Source organism: Lipotes vexillifer, unplaced genomic scaffold (assembly GCF_000442215.2).
Source record: "Lipotes vexillifer unplaced genomic scaffold, Lipotes_vexillifer_v1.1 scaffold210, whole genome shotgun sequence".
Lineage (NCBI taxonomy): Eukaryota > Metazoa > Chordata > Mammalia > Artiodactyla > Lipotidae > Lipotes > Lipotes vexillifer.
Genome location: NW_006786662.1, coordinates 726,282 through 739,376, shown reverse-complemented (window position 1 = coordinate 739,376; position 13,095 = coordinate 726,282). Strand labels below are relative to the sequence as shown.

The window sequence follows — 13,095 nt, the reverse complement described above, 5'->3', positions numbered from 1 at the left end:
CACCACAGAAATACAAAGCATCCTATGAGACTACTACAAGCAACTCTAAGCCAATAAAATGGACAACCTGGAAGAAATGGACAAATGCTTAGAAAGGTATAACCTTCCAAGACTGAACCAGGAAGAAACAGAAAATATGGACAGACCAATCACAAGTAATGAAATTGAAACTGTGATGAAAAATCTTCCAACAAACAAAAGTCCAGGACCAGATGGCTTCACAGGTACATTCTATCAGACATTTAGAGAAGAGCTAACACCCATCCTTCTCAAACTCTTAGAAAAAACTGCAGAGGAAGGAACACTCCCAAGCTCATTCTATGAGGCCACCATTACCCTGATACCAAAACCAGACAAAGAAACTACAAAAAAAGAAAATTACATGCCAATATCACTGATGAATATAGATGCAAAAATCCTTAACAAAATACTAGCAAACAGAACTCAACAACACATTAAAAGGATCATACACCATGATCAAGTGGGATTTATCCCAGGAATGCAAGGATTCTTCAATATATACCAATCAATCAACGTGATACACCATATTAACAAATTGAAGAAGAAAAACCATATGATCATCTCAATAGATGCAGAAAAAGCTTTTGACAAAATTCAACACCAATTTATGATAAAAACTCTCCAGAAAGTGGGCATAGAGGAAACCTCCCTCAACATAATAAAGGCCATATATGACAAACCCACAGCAAGCATCATTCTCAATGGTGAAAAACTGAAAGCATTTCCTCTAAGATCAGGAACAAGACAAGGATGTCTACACTCACCACTACTATTCAACATAGTTTTGGAAGTCATAGCCACGGCAATCAGAGAAGATAAAGAAATAAAAGGAATACAAACTGGAAAAGAAGAAGTAAAATTGTCACTCTTTGCAGATGACAGGATACTAAAGATGCCACCAGAAAACTACTAGAGCTAAACAATGAATTTGGTTGCAGGATACAAAATTAATGCATAGAAATCTCTTGCATTCCTATACAGTAATGATGAAAAATCTGAAAGAGAAATTAAGGAAACACTCCCATTTACCACTGCAACAAAAAGAATGAAATACTTAGGAATAAACCTACCTAGGGAGACAAAAGACCTGTATGCAGAAAACTATAAAACACTGATGAAAGAAATTAAAGATAATACCAACAGATGGAGAGATATACCATGTTCTTGGATTGGAAGAATCAATATTGTGAAATTAACTATACTACCCAAAGCAATCTACAGATTCAATGCAATCCCTATCAAATTACCAATGGCATTTTTTACAGAAATAGAACAAAAAAAATCTTAAAATTTGTTTGGAGACACAAAAGACCCCGAATAGCCAAAGCAGTCTTCAGGGAAAAAAAATGAAGTGGGAGGAATCAGACTCCCTGACTTCAGACTATACTACAAAGCTACAGTAATCGAGACAATGTCGTACTGGCACAAAAACAGAAATATAGATCAATGGAATAGCATAGAAAGCCCAGATATAAACCCATGCACCTATGGTCAACTAATCTATGACAAAGGAGGCAAGGATATACAATGGAGAAAAGACAGTCTCTTCAATAAGTGGTGCTGGGAGAACTGGACAGCTACATGTAAAAGAATGGAATTAGAACACTCCCTAACACCATACACAAAAATAAACTCAACATTGATTAGAGATCTAAATGTAAGACCGGACACTATAAAATTCTTAGAGGAAAACGCAGGAAGAACACTCTTTGATATAAATCACAGCAAAATCTTTTTTGGTCTACCTCCCAGATTAATGGAAATAAAAACAAAAATAAACAAATGGGACCTAATGAAACTTAAAAGCTTTTGAACAGCAAAGGAAACCATAAACTAGACAAAAAGACAGCCTCAGAATGGGAGAAAATATTTGCAAACGAATCAACGGACAAAGGATTAATCTCCAAAATATATAAACAGCTCATGCAGCTCAATATTAAAGAAACAAACAACCCAATCCAAAAATGGGCAGAAGACCTAAGTAGAAATTTCTCCAAAGAAGACATACAGATGGTCAAGAAGCACATGAAAAGCTGCTCAACATCACTAATTATTAGAGAAATGCAAATCAAAACTACAATGAGGAATCACCTCACACCAGTTCGAATGGGGATCATCAGAAAATCTATAAACAACAAATGCTGGAGAGGGTGTGAAGAAAAGGGAACCCTCTTGCACTGTTGGTGGGAATGTAAACTGATACAGCCGCTATGGAGAACAGTATGGAGGTTCCTTAAAAAACTAAAAATAGAATTACCATATGACCCAACAATCCCACTACTGGGCATATACCCAGAGAAAACCGTAATTCAAAAAGACACATGCACTCCTATGTTCATTGCAGCACTATTCACAATAGTCAGGACATGGAAACAACCTAAATGCCCATTGACAGATGAATGGATAAAGAAGACGTGGTACATATATATGATGGAGTGTTACTCAGCCATAAAAAGGAATGAAACTGAGTCATTTGTAGAGATGTGGATGGATCTAGAGACTGTCATACAGAATGAAGTAAGTCAGAAAGAGAAAAACAAGTATCGTATATTAACACTTATATGTGGAACCTAGAAAAATGGTACAGATGAACCAGTTTGCAGGGCAGAATTTGAGACAGAGATTCAGAGAACAAACGTATGGATACCAAGGGGGGAAAGTAGTGGGAGAGTGGGGCGGGGGTGGTGGTGTGATGAATTGGGCGGTTGGGATTGACATGTATACACTGATGTGTATAAAATTGATGACTAATAAGAACCTGCTGTATAAAAAAAATAAATAAAATTAAAGTTTAAAAGAAAGCACAAACACTTGATCATGTCATAAAAGTAGATATCCAAATGGCCAGTAAGCATACGAAAACGTATTCAACATTATTAGTTATGAGAGAAATGGAAATTAAAACAACTAGATACCACTACAAACCTACTGGATTGGGGGGGAAAAAAAGACATGAAAATACAAAGTGTTGGTGAGGATAAATCTCCTCTGAAACTCTCATATTCTGCTGATAGGACTGTAAATTGATACAATCACTTTGGAATACTGTTAGGCGTTAGCTACTAAATATAGGTAAATGTTATGACTGAGAAATTCAGTTCCCAAAAGAAATGTGAACATGCACATCAAAAAGCATGTACAAGAATGTTCATAGCTGGCCTTCCCTGGTGGCGCAGTGGTTAAGAATCCGCCTGCCACACGGGTTCGATCCCCGGGGTCTAGGAAAATACCACATACCCCGGGGTTCGATCCCCGGGGTCTAGGAAAATACCACATGCCTCAGAGCAACTATGCCCTTGAACTGCAATGACTGAGCCTGCGCTCTAGAGCCCGTGAGCCACAACTACCTGAGCCCACGTGCTGCAACTACTGAAGCCCGCACACCTAGAGCCTGTGCTCTGCGACAAGAAGCCACCGCAGTGCGAAGCCCGCGCACCACAGCAAAGAGTGGCCCCCACTTGACTCAACTAGAGAAAACCCACGCACAGCAATGAAGACCCAATGCAGCCAAAAATAAATAAATAAATACATTTATTAAAAAAAAAAAAAGAATGTTCATAGCGTCTTCAGTCATAGTAGGCAACACTAGAAATAACTCAGTAACAAATAATCCACCAAAAGTAGAACAGACTTTTAAAAATTGGTATATTCAAATCATAGATTAAAAGTAGTATATTGAAAAGAATGGTATATATACAGCTACACTCAACCACATAGGTATATCTCACAGACATAATATTATATGAAAAAAGAGTACATATTGGATGATTCCACTTATTTGGAAGTTCAGAAATAGGCAAAACTAATCTATGATGATGGAGGTATGAATACTATGAAGGTACGAGAAGTCTTCTGGGGATAGTCATATGTCCTCTACCTTAATCTTCGTGATAGTTACGTGGGTTTAACTGTCTAGAGAAGAGGAAACAGAATAAGCAAGACTAAGGACGTAAAAGGTATGGTAAGAAGGTGCTCAACGTGGTTAGAGCATGTGGACGCCACAGGTGGGAAGTGGTAAATATGTCTGTAGAGTTTGCTGTCTTATTGTTGAATACTTGAATAACAATTTAAGGAGGCTGTCCTCATTTTGCTAGGCCACAAAGAGCTACTAAAATTTGTTGAACAGGGCATAAATAAGCTCAGAGTTATATTTAATGAAGAATAATTGATAAAACATTGTGTAAATCTGGTTGAAGAATACACACGAATTCTTGTAAATATTCCATGACCACATTTACACACTGTACAAGTTTGTATCATAAATGAAGATGTCAAAAAATTAGAAGCATACTTTTTCAAGTGCAACTTGAAAAAAAATCTATAACACAGTGTTAAAAGGATGAAAACCTTAGAAAAAGGTTTAGCTCCAAAATAGTATACTAAAATATTTTAAGACCAATATCTATATGTTGTAGTTGGCACTTACTTCATCAAATGTAAAATCTTCTAAATCTATTTCTTCGTATTCTTCTTCAGATTCTTCATTCTTAATAGCCTCTAGAGCTGTTGTCAGTTTCTTTCGCAAAAGAAAGCCCTTCCAAACTGCCTAAACAAAAATTTAAAGCATGTTATACAAGGTTATAGATCAAACTCCAAACCAGATTCTCTGTGTTATCCCATTAGGAAGATAAAACATCTTAGACCTTAGTTTAATGGCTCAATAATCTGTTTTTTGAACTTTATGTGACATTTAAAACTGGAAGATAAATTAAATGACTGCTTGTGTCTAAAGCTCTGAATCTCAGGAGATTTTCCTTGTGGTAAGCAGAAAAGAATCTTTAAAACTCCCTCAACTGCACATGTAGGTCAACCAATCAATTATCTGACAATTCCTCTGGGACCCATTCTAAATTAAGTATAAAGAGATACAGAGGAAAACCAATTTTGCTAATTTTCAAATGATTATGTATAAAATAAACTAACACTCATTTAGGAAAACTTCAACATATATAAATGGCCATTATTAGAGACTTAGTATCCTGGTCCATAACAATTAACTAATTTCATCTTTAAATAAACCAAGCACATAATAATAGAATTAAAAACATTCAGATTCCTCAATAATCTTGGAGGAATCTTGGAGCTTTCCTAACCATAATTCCAAGAACACTGGAGTTTTTAAAAAATTAGTATCTGTATACACTGCTAGGGAGTAAGCTCCAGGATATATAGTAAGTGTAAAACACAGGCAGAAATGTGTATTGCATGCCTCCATTTATCTATGAAAATCCATATAAAATATATAATAAACAATATACATTATATAAACTTATGTATTTAAATATATGTGGTTGCTAATATTTACAAAGTGAAAGCATAAAGCATAAAATTAATTTTAAAAATTATTACCTATAGAGATAGAAAACAGTAGAAGCCAGATGTCTCTGAATATACACCTTGCTTAGATTTGATTTTGGAACTGTGCACATGCTTAATAAAATTGTAAAAACAAATAAATAGGAAGTAAAAGAAACTCCCCCCAAAAATGTAAAAATATATTTTGTGCTACGGGCATAACCACACAGAAGGTATTTAAAGTGACTTTAAAATAGATTTATTTGACTACATTCCTAGTGAAATACAATCAAAAAATAAATTTAACTACAAAAGTTACCTTAAATATGTTTTAGTAACCATACTGCAAGCAATAATACTGGTATTGTTATTCTGAAAAATATATATATTGAGAAGAGAAATATACAAACATATAATGGTCAGAACATATATGACAAAAGAAGTCACACACAATCTGTCAATCAGCCTAGGAAGCCAAAACACAACCTCTGCAACAATTAGCCAAGAATGGTTAAGACTTGATCAATGACTGCTAGCTTCTCTATTTTTTGTCCCTACTTCTAACTCAGGACCAATTGGACCAACCAGAGATAGGCAAATATGCTTTCCAAACCAATCACATAAGATGGCCAACTTCTAATTGGGCATGTGTGTGTGTGTTTGTGTACGTGTGTGTGCACACATGCACATACATAGTGGAAACAATCAAGGGCTGCACAAATGAGAAAAAACAGACTATAGCAAGGGAGTCCGCCACCATCACTTGCCTTTGGCATAGACTCAAAGGCAGGGAAGGGAGTAGGATAAATGTATATACATTTATATACAGTGATGAACACATGATTGTCACATACTAGACACACATTAAATATTATTTTCCCAATTTCCTTGTCCCTTTGTTTTTAACAATTCTATTTACTTCTTAGTTTATCAAATAAGAAAATAGTGTGATATTAAACATCACATAAAGCTCAAAAACTATAACTAAATTTTAACCAGTTTTGTCTCTAAAAATGATTTTCAGTATAGAAATAGTATTCCATTATTTTGTAACTTGCTATGAATAAATAACTTCCCAAGAGAGTTCAAAACTCTTTCTGAGGAGAAAGGATGTCGATATGAATCAAGAACTTGAACAGTATTAAATGGTAGAAACAGAAGAGAGGACGTCTTTGTGTGATGAGGAACATTATTAAAAGTATTGCCTGAGAAAGTGGCCTTCCTCTTTTTAACTTACCCATTATGGAGAGTACCATCAAAGAGTACCATAATAAAGCTCTTTGCCCACTTTATTAGTCTCATGTAGCTGGGTTGTTATTACAGCCCTGGGTATGTCATGTACTGTGGGTGAGTGGCATATGCAAGCTAGCTACCTTAGAGGAAAACAAACTATTTTTCTTTTCCCCCTTTTGTCTTGGTTTGTTTGGGCTGCAATAACAAAAATACCATAGACTTGGTGGCTTAAACAACAAACGTTTATTTCTCCCAGTTCTGGAGGAGGCTAAGGAGTCTAAGACCAAGTCATTGACAGATTTATTGTCTGGTGAGAGCAAGGTTCCTGGTTCATAGATGGCTGTCTTCTCACTGTGTACTCACATGGTAGAAGGAACTAGAGAGCTCTCAGGGGTCTCTTCTATAAGGGCACTAATCCCATTCATGGGGGCTCCACCATCATGACATATTCACCTCCAAAAGGCCCCACCTCCAAATATCATCAAATTGGGGATTAAGTTTCAACATATAAATGTTGTGGAGAATGTAAACATTCAGTCAACAGCACCCTTCATTTTGGAATTTTTTTTTTTTAACTCCTCTCTTTTTTGATTCCTTTATCCAGTATTTATGCTCCCTTGGCTCCTTGCTACCTTTCAAAATGCTTTCTCTCTAACATGGCAAATGGGCCTGTGACTTATTCCTGCTAGGGAGGTACCCTTCATATCCTTTCTTCCCCAGCCCTGTCCTAACAAGTTTCTAAACATTAGGGAAACATGCTTTCCTTCCCTTGATTCTTTTTTGCTAGGTCATCTTCTCTTCCTCAGTTATCCCTCCTCCACCCCACCCCCCTTTTTCTTACACCAGTGTAATTATAAGATATCAAGATTAGGTGCAGACCTAGGGAAAAGAGAGTATAAAGGGAATTCTTTAATACAGACCTTCAACGACAAGAGCAAAAGGACTGACTCATCATGGCTCACAATGGATCCAGCCTAACTTATCAGGGATAAGACTTCTGCAAAGCTCTAAACTGTAATACACAGTATATATCTTTCTGGTGTGACATGTATAGATACCTCCCTCATGAATCTGTGTAGGGTCAGGAATTAAAGTCCCAGCCACCTCTGTTCAGTTTATGGGAAATAAAGGTAATATAAATGTGTAATAAGTAATGTTCAGATTCTTCTTCTAAGTTATTTATTCATGTCAAGGTTTCAATTTTTCTCCCAGCCATCCATCTATGATTAATTCCTCTTTCTCACACATTCAAATCAATTCCCTGGTCAGAGTCCTATCTATATTAGACATATCTGACATCTTTTTCTTCTCTAACTACCATCAACTCCCAATCCCAGAACATACTCATACCATACACTTGTTTCTTGCTAAAATTGTTCACACATCTCTGCCCATGTTTCTCCTATATTCTCTTAATATTCTAGTCCTTACAGTAGTCTAGCTGTACTATAACTTATTATTCCAGTAATATGAAATCCTATGTTCTTCTACTCCTACTATCTTTTTTACCTGGAATTCCATTCTCTTACATATTTACATTGAGCCCTATTTCTCAAGCTGTATCTTATATCCTTTATATTAGTTAGGGTAAGCTAAGCGCTATAAAAATATATCCAGAAATGTACAATAATTCAAAACTAATTTATTTCACGATCACATAACAAGCATTGAGAGTGAAAACAAGACGACTGGCGGCAGTTTAACATAAAGTGATTCAGATATCCAGGCTTTGCAACTCTGCAATCCCAAGAGACAGCATCCAAGGATGCCCTAAAGGCTGTCTTCACTTCAGCCAACCAGAAAGGGAAAAGAATATGAAAGAATGTTTGTGGGAGGTTTTATGGGCCAGACATGAAGTGGTGCACATATTTTTCATTTACTCAGAAAAAAGGGCCATGCTAAAAAGTGCAAGGAAAGCTGGAATATCTAGGCTGGCCCAGAAAGAATGTGGGTTTTGGTGAGCACAGAGCAGTCTCCACCACATCCTCCATGAAATCTTCATTTTGCTCCTTCTAAAGCCTGGGCTCTTTCTACCATATCATGCTCTGCTCTCCAGGATGGAGACAGTCTAGAAGTCATATTTTTAAGATGAATAGTTTAAGAAACTAGATTGTACTCAGGAGAAGAGAAAATGAAGTTGAGTTGACTTCAGTGATTTTAAGTAAAATACCATGATGTACCTCAGAAGAGACTTGTTCTAAGTTGCAAAGGAAGGCTGAATTATGCTTACATTTTTTACAGAGACAAACTTAACAAAAGGACATTCAACAGATATATGTCACTGAGCTAGACTATTTCATAAAGTAATGAACTTTTTATTGAATAGAATGAAGCAAAAGTTTAATATCTATTTACCATCAATGCTGAAAAATGTATTGCTCATCCACTCATGACAGGAGGAAGTTTGGACTGCATGACATTTTCATTCCTCATGCAGCAGAACAGTATTTTGAGACAGTAACTGAGGTTCCTTTCTTTTCCTCAGAGTTTCCTTGAATCCACTGACCTCCCTCCACTCCCAACCCATTCAGGCATCAGTAACAGCTTTGTCTATGCATTGCCCTTAGGAATACAGTCCAGACAAATTAAGTCAACTGAAATACTAAATACATTCATTAGAACCATAGCAAAGATAATTCTCTTGAAAAACTATGGCTTTAATAACAAAACCCAGAAACTTAATTTTAAGGCTATTTTTCCAGTTGCTTATGCCAATACCTTATAGGCATCCCTGACTCCTCTCTGTCTTTCAAAGACCACATCCCCATATACTAATATCATCAGGTCTACCTTCAAAGTATATACGTATACCCTCAAGATAAATCAACATATATGCGGGAATGTGATTTTCTTACCACTTCTTCTGCAATACTCTGGTCCATGCTACCAAAATCTACACTTTGGGTTACTGCAGTAGCCTCCCGATTTTGCTGCTCCTACTATTGCCTTCCTATATTATAATCACAACATAAAGGAAACTTGGTAATGCAGTCCTTTGCTCAGATTCCTGTAATATCCTCCCATGTCATTCAGAGTAAAAGCCAAAGTCTTTACAATGATTTAGGATTTATAAGTCCTACTCTTCTCCCCTTCACCCCTCTTCAGTCACACTGTTCCTTACTGCTCTATAAACACTGTGGGTATGCTCCTAAATCAGTGCCTTTGAATCTGATATTCCTCTGCCTGGAATATTCTTCCCCGAGATACCCAATGGCTTATCTCCTGCTGCAATGTCACCTTTCCTGGTCTTCCACATCCATCTTGTCTAAAATGATTAATTTTCCTTAGATACTCCTATTCTGCTTTTCCTGATTTATTTTTCCCCTTAGTACTTATCACAATCTAACATACTTACCTTATTTATCTGCACATCCCAACAGAATGTAAGCTAGTAAAATTTTTGTGCCAAGTAATAGTTACTAAATGAATGAATAAAGGGAAACACTACATTTTTTTTTTAGTTACTATCATTCAATTCAGGTGTAGTACCATGAATTTCCAGACTTTATTTTATGTATTTATTTATCCCACCAGGACATATACTCCATGAGGGAAGAGATCTTGCATGCTTTGTTCCTAGTTAAATTTCTTGAACCTAAAATAGTGCTTGACAAACAGTATGTTCTAAAAATTATTTGATCAGTGAATAAATAAAAGGATAAATGTGATCAGATTGAACTTCATTTTGAAATCTGATCTTGGTGAGGTTCTGAATTTTTATGTTAAATGGATATTTGAAGGACTTTAACAATTATTTTAGTAGATTTTTAAACATGCTTCTAGAAATAGCTATAGACTAGGCCAAGAGAGACCTGCTTTGACTAATCAAATGTTAGCATATGTGGCAAATGCCACATCTAAGCAGAAGTTTTAATATGATTGTGTGGTTCAGCTTGACCCTCAGTCATAAGAACAGTATTTACAAATTACAGACTACTCCTTAAGCCTAGATACTCAGCAGAAGCAAAGCCAACCTGCGGCTAACCGGCAGCCTACATGTCACGTGAATAAGAAATAAATCCATGTATTTGTAAATGGCTAAGATTCAGGGATTGCCTGTTATACAGAATAACCCAGTGAAAAATAACTAATACATCTCTCATAATTAATTATTTCAGCCAAAGATTAAAAGTAACCTGAATAAGAATAGCAGCCTTCTCCCTCTGTTCTTGGATGTTCACAGTATTTTTAATTTCTTCTTTCTTTAAAATAATTTGGTTTTCAATGCAGGAATTTGACTGGGATGTCAGGGGTCCTATTGCAGCAGGATGTAGCTTTATAGAGAAATGAATCTGTCTGCGCACAGTGTAACCACGCCAGCATGCCTGAATTACCATAGCTGCCATACTATTAAGAGGAGAAAAAAAAATATTTTTAGTACCCATAAATATACAGTTGTAGTTAAGAGGTCCTCATAAGCTATATTTATTTGTAAACATAGACTATATAAAGTATTATTTAAAAATAAGACCCATTCTTTTATTTAACTATAGTCATAGAAGTAAAAATAATACGGAAACCTTAAAATCTGAAGGAGAGAAATGGGCCAGTAACTTAGAGAGGGGATATGAGTACTAGGGATTTTTGTTTCTTTTAAGGAGGAAAATATTATCGAGATTTTGTATGATAGCGAGGATGCTGAACCAGTAGAAAGGGGGGGAAATGATGATGCAAAAGGGGGAAAAATATAGGAGTCAGTTGGCAAGAGAGGATGGGATCCTGTTCACAGCAGAGAGACTAAGTTTTGAGAGGAAGAAGAGCCCCCCTTCTCTCTAAGAGAAGGGACCCATCAGGTCTTCACTTTCCTATCTGCCCATGGACAAATACTTAAATCATTCTCTTATAAGCCCAGTAGTAAATGCTAACATTTTTTCCAGCCTACATCTATTTACCAATTTCTGGCACTGAATCAATCAACACTGTGTTTTTCCCACATCCCCATAAGCTGCCCAGCAACATTACCAAAATTTGAATAATAATGTACATTGATTGTAAGTGGGTTCTCAGCTTGCTTAATCATTTAATTCTTCATCATTGGATATGTTTTCCTTTCCCACATAGATTATTGCAGAAATATTATCAAGGTACAAGGTATAGTCAAAGTGCTAACTACTGGCTTAATTGTTCTTCAAATCTTTGGGTTTAGTTTTAAAAGGCATATCAAGGAGAAGTGATTCATGTATATTCACCTTTTCCAGGCTCCCTTGAAAAAGTTTTCAATAATTTTATAATTGCCAAGCCCAAAGAAATTTTTTCATTCCTCATACTAGTGAGTTTAAGGCAAAATGGAATTAAGTGATAAACTGCCAGACATCACTTTATATATATTTTTTCTTATAGAAATATATTTATGGGAAATTAGAAAGGAATGATGTAACCATTTTCTGTTGTTATTAATATTGTCATCATCATCATCACCATTTTACCTAAAGCTTGTGGAAGCCTTCAATCTATTTTGCTATGAATTGAAGTTAGTGGATAAAATTTTTTTCTGGCTTAAGATAATCTACTCGTACTTCTTATAGGAAAAAAAAATCATGCTTCAACAAATCATTTCCTCCTCCTAGGGTAAATAGAACTTAATAAACTTTGCTATGGAATTAATTCACATTTGGTCATTCAACCATTAATTCATTCCTTCATCTTTTGAACAAAAATGAGTTAAAGAATTTGAAAAAGAACAGATATATGTATAACTGAATCACTTTGCTGTACACCTGAAACTAACACAACATTTTAAATCAGCTATGCTCCAATATAAAATAAAAATTTTTTTTTAAATAAAAAAAGAGTTAAGGAATTTAAGACACTATAATATGTATTTGGGTGATAAAGAAAAAGATCTGAAAACATATTTGCAAATCATAGCTGGTAAAGAATGAAAGGTCTGTAAGAAAACACATTTAACCTGAGACAGCATCTTATATTTCTCTACAGATACATACAAGTTTCACTGACTGTAACTGTGAATTTCTTGTAAAGCTGACCAGTCATTTAGTGCTTGAATTCCTCAGCTCACTAACAGCAAAATTTCCCGAGGAAGGAAATAAAAAGGTAGATGAGGGATATTTTCCTCAGTGACACTAACAACAGGATGCTTTCCACCACGCAGAAAGCCGTGAGAGCAGGTAAAGAAGCTGACTTTAGGGCTTCCTAAATATAAGGTGCTCTCCATATTGGGAAAAACAGCTCGTATTACCACTATCATCATCATCATCTTTTATCTAGTAAAAATAATGATGATAAAAATACACTTAGCATAGGAACACATGTAAATTATGCTTAGGAAACGCCTACACAACTGACAGTGAATCTTTCTGAAACACTGAATGGAAAGGTTCAGCAAGTGGGTATACATTTTCTTTTCCTTTTATTCTTTAGGTCTTTGGTTTGTCTATATTTTCAGTTCCTCATCCTTCCTTATTATTATCATTTGGCTATTTTATTTATCATGAATTAAAAAGTTCTAAATGTTGTTTATCTGAAATTTCAGTAGGGAATGTCTGGAGCATTTAGAGCTAACGGGATTCAAATAGGCAATATCTA

The 13,095-nt window shown here is 35.6% G+C and overlaps 1 protein-coding gene across 1 annotated transcript in view; it reads right to left on the bottom strand.

Moving 5' to 3' along the window:
• Positions 1-13,095, bottom strand: part of LRRIQ1 (leucine rich repeats and IQ motif containing 1) — a 172,815-nt gene that overhangs the window by 78,485 nt on the left and 81,235 nt on the right. The window contains 2 exon segments of the mRNA XM_007459063.1: positions 4,448-4,567; positions 10,686-10,896. Of these exon segments, the coding sequence (XP_007459125.1) occupies positions 4,448-4,567; positions 10,686-10,896 (331 nt within the window).